Source organism: Peromyscus maniculatus, chromosome 22, assembly GCF_049852395.1.
Source record: "Peromyscus maniculatus bairdii isolate BWxNUB_F1_BW_parent chromosome 22, HU_Pman_BW_mat_3.1, whole genome shotgun sequence".
Classification (NCBI taxonomy): domain Eukaryota; kingdom Metazoa; phylum Chordata; class Mammalia; order Rodentia; family Cricetidae; genus Peromyscus; species Peromyscus maniculatus.
Window position 1 is genome coordinate 17,661,389 of NC_134873.1, and position 12,262 is coordinate 17,673,650.

General features: G+C 45.6%; 1 protein-coding gene across 3 annotated transcripts in view; it reads right to left on the reverse strand.

Annotated features, from left to right (window-relative positions):
* Positions 1 to 12,262, reverse strand: part of LOC143270186 (putative Polycomb group protein ASXL2) — a 342,260-nt gene that overhangs the window by 7,698 nt on the left and 322,300 nt on the right. For 2 of the 3 annotated variants that reach the window (XM_076559139.1, XM_076559140.1), the window contains exon 7: positions 5,435 to 5,612. In XM_076559139.1, coding sequence (XP_076415254.1) covers positions 5,435 to 5,612 — 178 coding nt within the window. Of the gene's footprint in view, positions 1 to 76; positions 1,645 to 5,434; positions 5,613 to 12,262 lie in introns of those variants that run through there. The other variant, XM_076559138.1, reaches the window with a different exon arrangement.

The window sequence follows — 12,262 nt, forward strand, 5'->3', positions numbered from 1 at the left end:
CCAGGAACATGACAAGTTCACACTCTGATTCTGGACTTCTGGATTCCAGAGCTGAACTACAACGACAAGAAGAAACTTCCACAGAAGACACCAAGTTTGTTGAAATTTGTTACAGCAGCTCTAAGAAGAACCAAGACAAAGTGTAAAACATTCAAATAAGCTCTTCCCAGGCACTCACCTGGCCAGGCTTAGCTTCAGTGCAGGAAGTCACAAAACAATGTCACCCTCATAGCCTGTCCCCCCATGGTTGGTGACCCCACACTTCACTCACTGATCAGAAGTACTTCCCCGTGTGTAGAAGTTTTAAATGATAAATCTCTTCATCTTCTATGATGTCATGATTATAAGTCTTCCCCCCACTCCCAAGCTCATAAAAATATCTACCAAATTTTCCTTTAATGCTTTTACAGTTTTACCTGCTTGACAATAGTGACAGCTATTTTTAAATGCACTTGCATGCACCAGGCACCAGGCCACACCCATCACGTGTACTAACACATTTGATCCTCACAACGTCCCTCCTGTGAGGCGGCTGCCGCTTCATCCTTGTCTCATGAACTGAGGCATGAAGTGGTTAACTAACCTGCCCAAGGCCACATGGCCAGTGAGTCAGAGAGAGGCGGGACAAGCTCAGGCTGCCTAATTCCCACGTCTACACTCACCTACAGTATCATTCTGTTTAGAATTCCAATTTAAATGTTTTGTCCATCTGAACTTATTTTGGCTAGTGGATGCAGAACTTCAGTTTTTGGACCTAATGTCTGGCTAACAACTTGGTACACACTGAATATTCTGTTCTGACAACAAGGATTTTAAAATGTGTCACTATCATGAACTACATTCTCATCCTTACTTGAATGTGCTCGTGAATTCTACACTCAGTTCCCCTTCATTCCTATAGGAGATGTTAACTCTTTATATCATAAAGCTATTATTAGCTTGTTGCCTTTCTTATTTGTTATAAGTATTTGTCACATGTTTCTTTAATGTGGTCATAAAAATTCCTTCCAGTTTTCCTTTATTGCCTCAGGGTTCAAGAACTTTCTATGCATTCTCTCTCGTTCCTTGTTTTCTGGGAGACAAAGTACTTGGCGTATATGTAGTCCATTTGGGCTTCATTTAGTGCATCATTAGACAATCTAAATAAACACTGGAAGCCTGATGCTTAAGAGACTTTAAAAATGACGATGATGTAGCTTATTGTGATAAACATGGGACAGAGAAATAGAATAAAATCATCCGAATGAATCGAAATCACATTCTAGCTTTTGAAAGACCGTGCTGAAAGTGAAGACGGGCTCCTGCCCTCCCACGGCCAAAGCCCAAGCAAAGGCTCTGAAAACAGAGAAGACAGTGAGTGCTGAGCGGCGTCCACAACCAAGCACGAAAGAAGATCCCTTAGTCACCCACCTCCCAGCCCAAGACCCCGAGGCTCTTGAAGTGGCTCAAAAACCTTCTCAAGAGCATTTCCAGGAGCAACAAGGCTGACCAGTGTGCTGTCAGCACGTGTCCCCTGACCACTGAGTCAGCCCTGAAGAGACAGGCGACAAGTCAGGTGTGCCCGATGGGATGGCAAGGCCAACAGGCACCAGAGCAAAGAGGCTGTGAAGAAATTCTGTGACACTGATGACGTCAACGTCAGTCCTGATGGAGAGAGGAAGGTGTGTGTGAGGCTGGCTCCTGATTCGGATGCTCTGGATGTTAAACAAAACCAGAATCATTTCGACTGAGTCCATCTGCTAATTCTAAGTACAGTTCTCATCACACAAGTCTTTTTGGCTAAATATTTACTAAATATTTTCCTCCTTCTGAATATACTCTAAATGGAATTGATTGCACAATTTCTTCCTTAGACTGGTGTCTCAGTTAGGGCTTCTCCTGCTGCAGGAAAACACCACAACCAAAAGCAACTTGGGAGAGGAGGTTTGTGTTAGCTTGCATGTCCCGATCAGTCCATCACAAAAAGAGTCAGGGCAGGAACTTAAGGCAGGAACCTGGAGGAAAAACCTGACCAGAGACCACAGAGGAATGCTGCTTATTGGCTTGCTCCCCAAGGATTGCTCTGCCTGTTTCCTTACTACATCCAGGACCAACAGCCCATGAGTGGCACTCAGGCTTACCTACAGGCCAATCTTTGGGGGCATTTTCTCATGGTGTTTCCTCTTCCAAATGACTCCAGCTCCTATCAAGTTGACAAAAAACTAATCAGGACAACTGGATATTGTTAGTATCTGAGACATAACTGACTTTGTACTGAATGGTTCTGTGTCAACTTGCCCCAAACTAGAGTCATCAGAGGAAGGGGTCTTAGCTGAGGAAAAGCTCCATGAGATCCAGCTGTAAGGTATTTTCTCATTTAGTGATCAATGGGGGAGGGCCCAGCCCATGGTGAGTGCTGCCATCCCTGGGCTGCTGGTCCTGGGTTCTATAAGAAAGCAGGTCAAGCAAACCATGGGAAACAAGTCAGTAAGCAGCACCCCTCCATGGCCTCTGCATCAGCACCTGCCTCCAGGATCCTGCCATGTTTGAATTCCTGTCCTGACTTCATTCAGTGGTCAATAGCAATGCTGAAGTGAAAGCCTAATAAGCCCTTTCCCTACCAACTTGCTTTTTGGTCATGGTGTTTTGTCGCAGCAATAGAAACCCTAAGACAGATTTGTACTGTTACTTTGCTGAATTAAATTAGTTCTAACAGCTTTTGTGTAATCTTTATGAGATTTTGTATATAAGATCTTATAATTGGCAAATACATGCTTTGGCTTCTTCTTTTTCTATGGCTCCCATAGGCTCATAGGGAGTGGCACTATTAGGAGGTGTTGCCTTGTTGGAGTAGGTGTGGCCTTGTTGAAAGAAGTGTGTCACTGGGGGGCGGGCTTTGACGTTTCAGAAGCCCAAGCCAGTCCCAGTGTGTCTCTCTTCCTGATGTCTATGGATCAGGATGTAGACCTCTCAGCTACTTCTCCAGCACCATGTCTGCCTGCATGCTGCCATTCCTGCCATGGCGATAATGGACTAAACCTCTGAACTAACTGTAAGCCAGCCCCAACTGAATGTTTCCCTTTAGCCAGGAGTGGTGGTACACACCTTTAATTCCCAGCCCTCAGGACGCAGAGGCAGGCAGATCTCTACGAGTTCAAGGCTAGCCTGGTTTACAGAGTAAGTTCTAGGACAGCTAGAGCTACACAGAGAAACTCTGTCTGGAAAAACAAAAAACAAAAAGGAAAAAAAAAAAAAAAAACAACAAAAAACCCCCCATCAAGTAATAGTTGAAACTATCCTAATCTGGTACAATTTATATCTGCAATGTCCAATAAATCCATTAGCCACATGTGGCTTTTAAATTGACTTTAATCTAGAGCTGTAGAGATGGCTCAGCACTGGCTGCCCTTCCAGAGAACCCAGGTTCTATTCCCAGCACCCACATGGCTGCTAACAACTGTCTGTAACTCATTTCCAGGTGATCTGCTGCCCTCTTCTGGCTTCCACATGCACTGCATACACATGGAGCACACTGGTATAGGCAAAATACACCCATACATATAAAATAAAAATAGATAAATCTTTTAAAAATTGTTAACACAGATGTAAATCTAATTTAACTTAAACTTAAAATGTAGTCTCCAGTCACAATTTCCATATTTCAAGTACTCAATAGCCAAGTATGAAAAGTGGCTACCATACTGACTACAAGACACAGAATCTCCCCATCATCAAAACATTCTCTTGCAGAGTGTACCCTGAAAGACGTCATACCAAGTGCCTCTTTTCAAACTACAACTCGGGTGCACCTATGAATAATGCATTTGCGCGTGCGCGCGCATGTGTGGGGAAAGGAAGAGGAGGGATGCGAATGGACACCACGAGGCGAACTTTACTAAAGTAGAAACACATCAGCCAGCAAAGAAGAGTCGGACACAAAGTCAGGCCGTGTGCTGAAGCCTGCAGTCCCAGCGGCTCAGGAGGCTGAGGCAAGAAGATCACACATTCAAAGCCGCCCTGGCCAGCTTAGTAAGACCCTGCTTCACAATGAAAAGTAGAGAAAAGGGTTAGGGTTAGCTTAATGGTAGAATGTGAGAAGTCTGAAGTTCAATCCCCAGTGGCAAAAGAGGGAAAAAACAACAACAACAAAAAAAAAACCAGAATCAAAAATGAGCTGGAGCTGGGCATGGTGGTGTATCCCTGTAATCCCCCCAAATTTGGGGAGCTAAGGCAAAAGGATTATGTGTTTGAGGCCAGCCTGGAGTTTATTGCAAACCCCTGGCCAAATGTGTAATACACAACACGATCACAAACAACAACAACAAAATCAAGAATGACACTACTGGAAATTAGAAAAATGAAACAGAATTATAACTATTTATGAATCTGTGTTAGGTCTTATTTATCTTTACAACCTAACGAATTAGCTGGCTTATTCTTCGGACGACTGTCTGAAACTGTTCTGTAAACATCAGGGTAGAATGATATTATAGACATTTTGGAGATGGTTAACAATTCTAGACAGACATCATGGGTGGATGAGAAGAAGTAAGTTAACAACATATGACAATAAAACAGAAGCCTCTAGAAGGCTTATATTTAATCAGTATGCAGGCATCCTAACTGAAGAAAGGTAAACTGAGGGTCCCATGATAAACACATGGAGTTCTCTGATCGCTTCAGAGATAACAATCTGAGACACAGCAAATGGAAATGTAAGCATCTTTCAGTAACCCAGAAATAGCAGGATTCAAGGTACATTTACACGTTAAAAAAAATGAGCTGCCCCCTTTAAAGCACGTGCCTTTCATCCCAGCCCTTGAAAGGCAGAGAAGCAGGTGGATCTCTGAGTCTGAGGCCAGCCTGGTCTCCATAGTGAGTTCCAGGACAAGGCTACATAGTGAGACTCTGCCCCAAAACAAAACAAAATGAGGAACAACAAGAAGCAAAATGACACAAGCTGATAGCTAGCACTTACCAAACCTAAGCTCTGGGGAGATTAGCAGTGACTACCACGCATGTGTCATTCTCATACACAAAACTCATTTTGATCCCGAACTACTTCCATTTCTCATTCTGGAAGATCTGGACCAGAGACCTCACGGAGATTACTTGACACATCGTGAGTTCAGGTTTATGGACAACTGCTAAATAGCAGATCCTTTATGATGCCAAGGAGCCATAAAAGTATCCAATATTTACTTATTCATTTGATGTATATGAGTGGTTTGCCTGGGTGTACATTTGCGCGCTACATATGTGCCTGGTACCCATGGGTGTCAGAAGATGTTGGATCCCCTGGAATTGGAGTTGCACAGTTGTGAGCCACCATGTGGGTGCTGGAAATTGGACCTGAGTCCTCTGAAACAGCAGTAAGTGCTCTCAATCACTGAACCATCTCTCCAGCCCTCTGCACAAGTGTGTTTCTCTGTGGAAATTTCAAATAAAATTCTACCTTCCAATGTCTTCCAAATCCGTAGAGCAATCCAGGAAATTTACTATCTGCTTCTCCAGGTAGCTGTCAATCTTTTCTCCAGCCATCCTTGTGGAGCTGAATATATTTCGTGTCACTGAATGTAAGAACATGGCCTCATAGCTCCCTTCCAACAGCAAGTCTAAGAAAACTCCAATATCTGTAATTAAAAAAAAATCAGGACCGCAAGCCAACAGAATGTAAGTGTAAATGACAATCCATTACATAGATATTTTAATATACAAAACGGTATAAACAGAATGCTGGCTATACAGGAATCACTAAGTCTTGAGCAAATCCTTCTCACTCTACCAACATCACCCCTCCTAGAATTACAGGATACCTACAATGACTACGAGCAGCAGAGTGGAGGTCACACAGAAATAGTAGTAGTAGTAGTAGTTGTAATAGTAATAATAATAGGCGTAGTACCCTTCTTTGGGAAATTCACAGAGATTCCAACGGACACAGAAAAGTTTCCTTTGCTGAGGTCCGACCTTCAATATTCTCCCCCAGGAGGCCAATCCAAACACACAGGATCTCTCGTGATTCCCTCATATTCCCCAGCTCACACCTGCCTCAATACTTTCACAACCCCGATTAATTTTTTTTCCTGACGAACTCTCTTACCTGTCAGTCCTAAAGGAAGAAAATCAGCTCAAGTCTGTCTCTCGGGAACTTTCCCAGACCACCAGATCTCAGACCACCGAACAACACTGCCCCCTCCTGCCCCCTCTCCGTACCCAGGGCCGGCATCCCCGTCCTCACAGCCCCCACCTGCCCCCTCTCCGTACCCAGGGCCGGCATCCCCGTCCTCACAGCGCCCCTCCTGCCCCCTCTCCGTACCCAGGGCCGGCATCCCCGTCCTCACAGCCCCTCCTGCCCCCTCTCGGTATCCAGGGCCGGCATCCCCGTCCTCACAGCTCCCACCTGAGCCACAGCGCCCCTCCTGCCCCCTCTCCGTACCCAGGGCCGGCATCCCCGTCCTCACAGCCCCCACCTGCCCCCTCTCCGTACCCAGGGCCGGCATCCCCGTCCTCACAGCCCCCACCTGAGCCACAGCGCCCCTCCTGCGTGCACAGCCGCCGCTCCGCCTCCGTGGAGAAGCCCCTCAGCAGCGCCCGCTCCGGAGTCCACGTCACCCCCGGCATCACTGGACCCAATTCGGGGTCCCGCGAGGGTCCCTCGGGGGAGGAGGAAGCAGAAGGAGGAGGAGGGGCCAGGGTCGCCGGCGTCTGGTGGCCACGGGCACCGTCCAGACACCCACAGGACTAGCGTTCCCTGTGAGGATACAGGCACACGGGGGCAGCCATGACAGCAGCGCAGAGCATCCTGGGAAAACATCCCACGCTCCTAGGCGACCAATCGGAGACTCGGGTGTGAGCATGCGCACAGGATAGGATCGCGGCGGGCCTTGTCGGGGCTGTGGGGATGGATGGAGACGGGTCCTGGGGACTTGGGGGCGTCTCCAGGGGAGACAGAGGTGGGAAGCAGGTTCTGCGTGCAGACACTCGACTGTCTGAGGCAAAGGCAAGTCCTTGGAGGTGAACACGCAGCACCTTTTCCCCAAGCAGATAGGCGTAGGCCCTAGAGGTTACGACCCCGTAAGTGGAGCCCATGAACCCCAGGCTCGAGCTGCCTCGGCGTAGGCTTTTCCTTCGGATGACTGAAAGGGCAAGACAGCTAAGCTGGAAGTGCACTCTCAGCACTGAGGAGACTGAGGCAGAAAGATCGCTGCAGTTTGGAGGCCAGGCTGAGCTGCACTGTGAGTTCCAAACTGGCCTCCCCGAAGAGTGTTCCCCTATCTCAAAGGGGGCAGTGGCAGGGCGCCTGGAGAGATGGCCCAACCGAGGACCAAGTTCTGTTCGCGGCACCCACATCAGGTGGCTCAGCACCACCCGTCCCTCCAGACGGTTGTCCTCCTCTGGACTTCTAGGCACCAGGCATGCAAGTGGTACATCACACCTGCCGGCAAACAGTTATACGCCTAAGATAAACCATTTCTTTTAAGAAGCGGGAGGCCATCACATAAACCTGGCAGGGGTCAAGGACCTGGAAAGTTTTGCAGGTCAGTCTGTAGAACCCAAAAACACTTCGGAGAAGTGGGAAAAGGGAAAGAAATACATCCTCCTGACAGTATGGCCGCCGCTGAGAACAGAGTTCGCTGTGCGTCGCCTCTCTCTCTCTCTCTCATGAATGTTTTGTTTGTTTTTCACGAAGCTGCAAAGGTCCCTGCTTCACTGTGGAAAACAACAGCAGCCAATGCAGCTCAAGGTGAAATGAAGACAGTACTGTCCTTCATCTGACATTGTACAACACTTCCCTGTGCTCCCAGGCATTTCTAATGGGAAGAAACATCAAGTCTTTTGACCAAGACCCAAGAGTAGCTGGGCAGTGGTGGCACACGCATCTCAGCACTTGGGAGGCAGAGGCAGGCAGATCTCTTGTGAGTTCGAAGCCAGGTTGGTCTACAGAGTGAGTTTGAGGATAGGCAGGGCTACAAAGAGAAACTCTGTCTCGACAAAACAATAAAACAAAGATTCAGGGATAGATCTGGGTGAGTTATAATAGTATATGAGAGAACATAGTTATCCTGAAATAAGTCACTATTTTTTTGGTAGGGTCTCACTACATAACTCTTGCTATGTAAACCAGACTATCCTCAAAGTAACAGAGATCTGCCTGTTGGAATGCTGGGATTAAAGGGTGGTTCCTCATCAAACCCAGCCTCATAACTCCCCCACCTTTCCTTGAACTCACTCTGTAGCCCAGGCTGGCCTTGAACTCACAGAGATCCTCCTGCCTCTGCTTCCCTAATGCTGGGATTAAAGGTGTGCACCACCTCCGCCTGGCATTTTTTTAAAATTTATTTATTTTATGTATATGAGTACACCTTTATTTCAGAAGAGATCCCACTATAGATGGTTGTGAGCCTCCATGTGGTTGCTGGGAGTTGAACTCAGGACCTCTGGAAGAGTAGCCAGTGCTCTAAACCACTGAGCCATCTCTCCAGCCTGCCTCATAACTTTTAGCCATAGATAATCTCATGAATTCTGCACACCAGGGCTTAGCCTCTAGTCTAAGGTCTTACAAAAAATATGTACATTATGTTTATCTGCATCCACTGGGGAGTTGGGGACTTTCTTCAGTAGCACTGTTGAGAATAGTTCTTATTTATCCATTGGTATTGCTAAAAGTTATTTCAAGTCTTCTCTATTTAAGACAACCATGCTATCGCAGGTTTCTTCCCACTTTTATTTGGGGATGGAAGTGGGAGGTGCCATGGTCACTCCTCATGGACTTCACATATTGCTCATATGCCTCTTCACTGTTAATTCGTCCAGCTCTAGAGGGTCACTCATCTTTACCAGCCAACCATCTTCATGACAAGATCTGTGGACAAGCCCTGGATTTTCTTGGAGCGCTTCATTGGCGTCTGTCACCTCTCCTGACAGGAGAGTGGACGTCATTGGCAGCCTTCCCCCATTCCAAAGCACCAAACTCAGCTCTTTTTATTTTGTCCCACCTTGAGGCAGCCGATACAGTAAACAACATCTCCCAAAGTTTCGTGTGCAGCATTGCTGACTCCCACTGGTCCAGGACCACTCTCCTTTGATGTCCGTTCATGTTTCTGTGAATTGATGAACTGACAACATGGCAGATGTTGTCCTTTCTCTTTTACTGCTGAGAGAAAAATGAAGCTCCGGGAGCAAGGACTAGGACTGGGCATGGCCCCTGCAGCCTGACGCCTGAAGTGGGAAGTGCCATTCCAGACCCAGGAGGCAGCTCAGGCCAGCAGTTAACCACAAGATAGCCTTGGAAGAAATAACTACTGTGTGGGGATGGGGTGAGGTGGGGGAGGAGTATTGGGGAATGTCAGGAGAAATTCAGTGCTTCTTTTTAATTAATTAACTGGCTCTAATTTTTTAATGATATATAATTCATACCTCACCCCACTTCTCAGAACCCAGAGTTCTCCAGACTGCTGAATGAAGCAGGCAAGCATAGGTGGTAGTTTGGCAACCTGGGACTCCACTTGGTTTGGGCTATGCACACACCCCTCTGCTAACAATGTGCTTGAAATCTGAGACATTTACCCACACATACAATACAAGTGTCAGCTCCTCTCCAAATAATGCACCTATCCTGCACTGAGATGCATGCACACCCTCTCTGAACTATAGAATAAGTTCCTCCTCCCCTTAACAATCATCAAACATAGACAGAGTCTATTGAAAAGTATTCTCAGTACATATGCCTGAATTGGTTTAGGGTAGATGCACAATAAGGTAAACTTTGTCTTCAAAGTGAACTTTTAGGGAAATCTATTTGCTATCTTACACATATTTATAATTGGGCTTGGATATGATTAAAATCAAATGTATTATAGGATGGGGCATGCACACTAGAGAAATAGTTATTTAACTTAATCTGTCAATCAAAGTAGAGGCATCCAAACTATCTCCCTTAGCAACCCAACTCCCCTTCTCTTGAACCCTATAAAAGAAGTCCCAAACAGTGACTGGAGCCTTTGAGGACCTCCATTCCTGTGGCTCATTGTCAATCCTGACTGGATATTCCTTTCTAATCTGTCCCATCAGTTTGCCTTGAATAAAGTTTGTGTTTCTTTGCAAATCTGTGTGAGCCCCTTATTTCAGTCTGGTGAATGAGAGGCCAAGAACCTGGAAACACCGGCCTAGACTGCAGCTGCCACTAACAAAGCCAGGGCTCTCACAGCAAAAGCTGGAAAATTTGAGCAACAAAATGAATAACAGCAGTATTGAGCCGGAACACAAAGTACAAAAGAAATATACACAAATCTATACCAATAAATATAAGTGAACAAATAGAATGTGGGGAGAGGGAGACAAATCTTTCTTACTTAAGAATCTCAAATATGTGTTGTGTTACAGTATTCCTCCAGGAGATGGAACTTAATCACGCCAGCCCCGTACCTCTAATAGGAGTTAGATTTATAGATTGGCCACTTTTAGAAGCAAAGTATGAACAAAAGAAAATAACTTCCAGTAGAGAAATGTGGCATGCACTCCCCTACAAAGTATTTGAGACTAGCTAGCAGGACATACTGGTAACAGATCCCTCTTGGAATGCTGGAATAGGGAGAGCATGCCACTGCTGTGTGTTCTCCATTCCCACACCACCATACACACATAATTTCAGTCTAAGCATAAAGAGAACATCACAGAGACTCAAATTCAAGGATTTCTTCCTCCTCCTCTTCTTTCTTCATTCTTCTCCTCCTCCTCTCTTCTTCCTTCTTCCTTTTTTCTTCTTCCTCCTTCCTTCTTCCTTCTTTCTTCTTCTTTTCCTTCTTCCTTCTTTATTCTCCTTTTCTCTTCCTTCTTCCTCCTTTCTTCTTCCTTCTCCTTTCTTCTTCCTTCCTCCTTCCTTCTTCTTCCTCCTCCGTTTTCTTCCTTCTCATTTCTTCCTCCTCCTCCTTTTTTTTCTTCTTCCTCCTCCTCCCCCCTCCTTCTTCGTGGTAGAGCACTAGAGAACTCTGGGTTTAGTCTCTAGCAACATGGTACTATGCATTAGATCCTGAACATTGGTGGGAAAATATGAGATCCAAATGAAGGCTGAAGTTTAGTTAATAGTAAATGTGTAATGCTTTTATTTTATTTTTTGAGATGGGGTTTATGTAGCTCAAAGCTGGCTTTGAATTTGCAGTGTAGCCAAGGATGACCTTGGAATCTGGATAGCCCTGCCTCCACCTCCAAGGTTTAGCTCATGGTCTTGATAAGTGTACTAAAGTTTTATAACTTTAGGTTTAGAGTGGAGCTGGGGTTGGGCAGTGGTGGCACTTGCCTTTAATCCTAGCACTTGGGATGCAGAGGCAGGTGGATCTCTGTTTGAGGCCAGCCTGGTCTACAGATTGAGTTCCAGAACAGCCAGAGCTGTTACACAGAGAAACCCTGTCTCAAACAACAACTACAACAAAAACCAAAGCAAGCAAACTAACAAAAATAAAACAAAAGAGTGGGGTTGGAGAGATGGCTCAGTGGTTAAGATCACTGGCTGCTCTTGCAGAGGACCTGGGCTGAGTTCCAGCACCCACATGGTGGCTCACAACTGCCTGTAACTCCAGTTCCAGGGGATCTGATGCCCTCTTCTGACTCTCTTGGGCACACATGTGGTACACAGACATTCATGCAGACAAAATATCTATACACATAAAGTAAAATTTTAAAAAGATGCTAAGGATAGAGGAGAAATGGTAAATGGGGTTTGGTTACTATTACAGCTTTTGTGAGTACTATGAAATAAAAAGTGTATTAAAAAATAGAATTCCTGCCAGGCAGTGGTGGTGCATGCTTTTAATCCCAGCACTTGGGATGCAGAGGCAGGTGGATCACTGAGTTCGTAGTCAGCCTGGTCTACAGAGTGAGTTCCAAGATGGCCAGGGCTATGCAGAGAAACTTTGTCTTGAAAAAAAACAAAACAAAAGCAGAATTCCTGATCATAATAGCATGTCACCAGGACTCCAGGCTGGTCTACAGCTAGCACCTGCCACATAGCATGTACTCAATGTAAAAGCCAGAGCTCTTTATAATTAAAATCCTTGTAGAAATTGCATAGTGCTTCATGAAGCATGCACACCATATTTATTTAACTATTTCTTTTTTAGTGGGCTTCCCAAGAATATTAATTGTACTGCCCCTATAGACAGAATATACTGTGGGGGGAAAAGACTTGATCTTTTGAAATGGTGCCTACCAGTCAGTGGTTGATTAGTGTTTCTATATGAAAAGAATAATTTTGATCACATGAATTGATCACATCAATATTGTT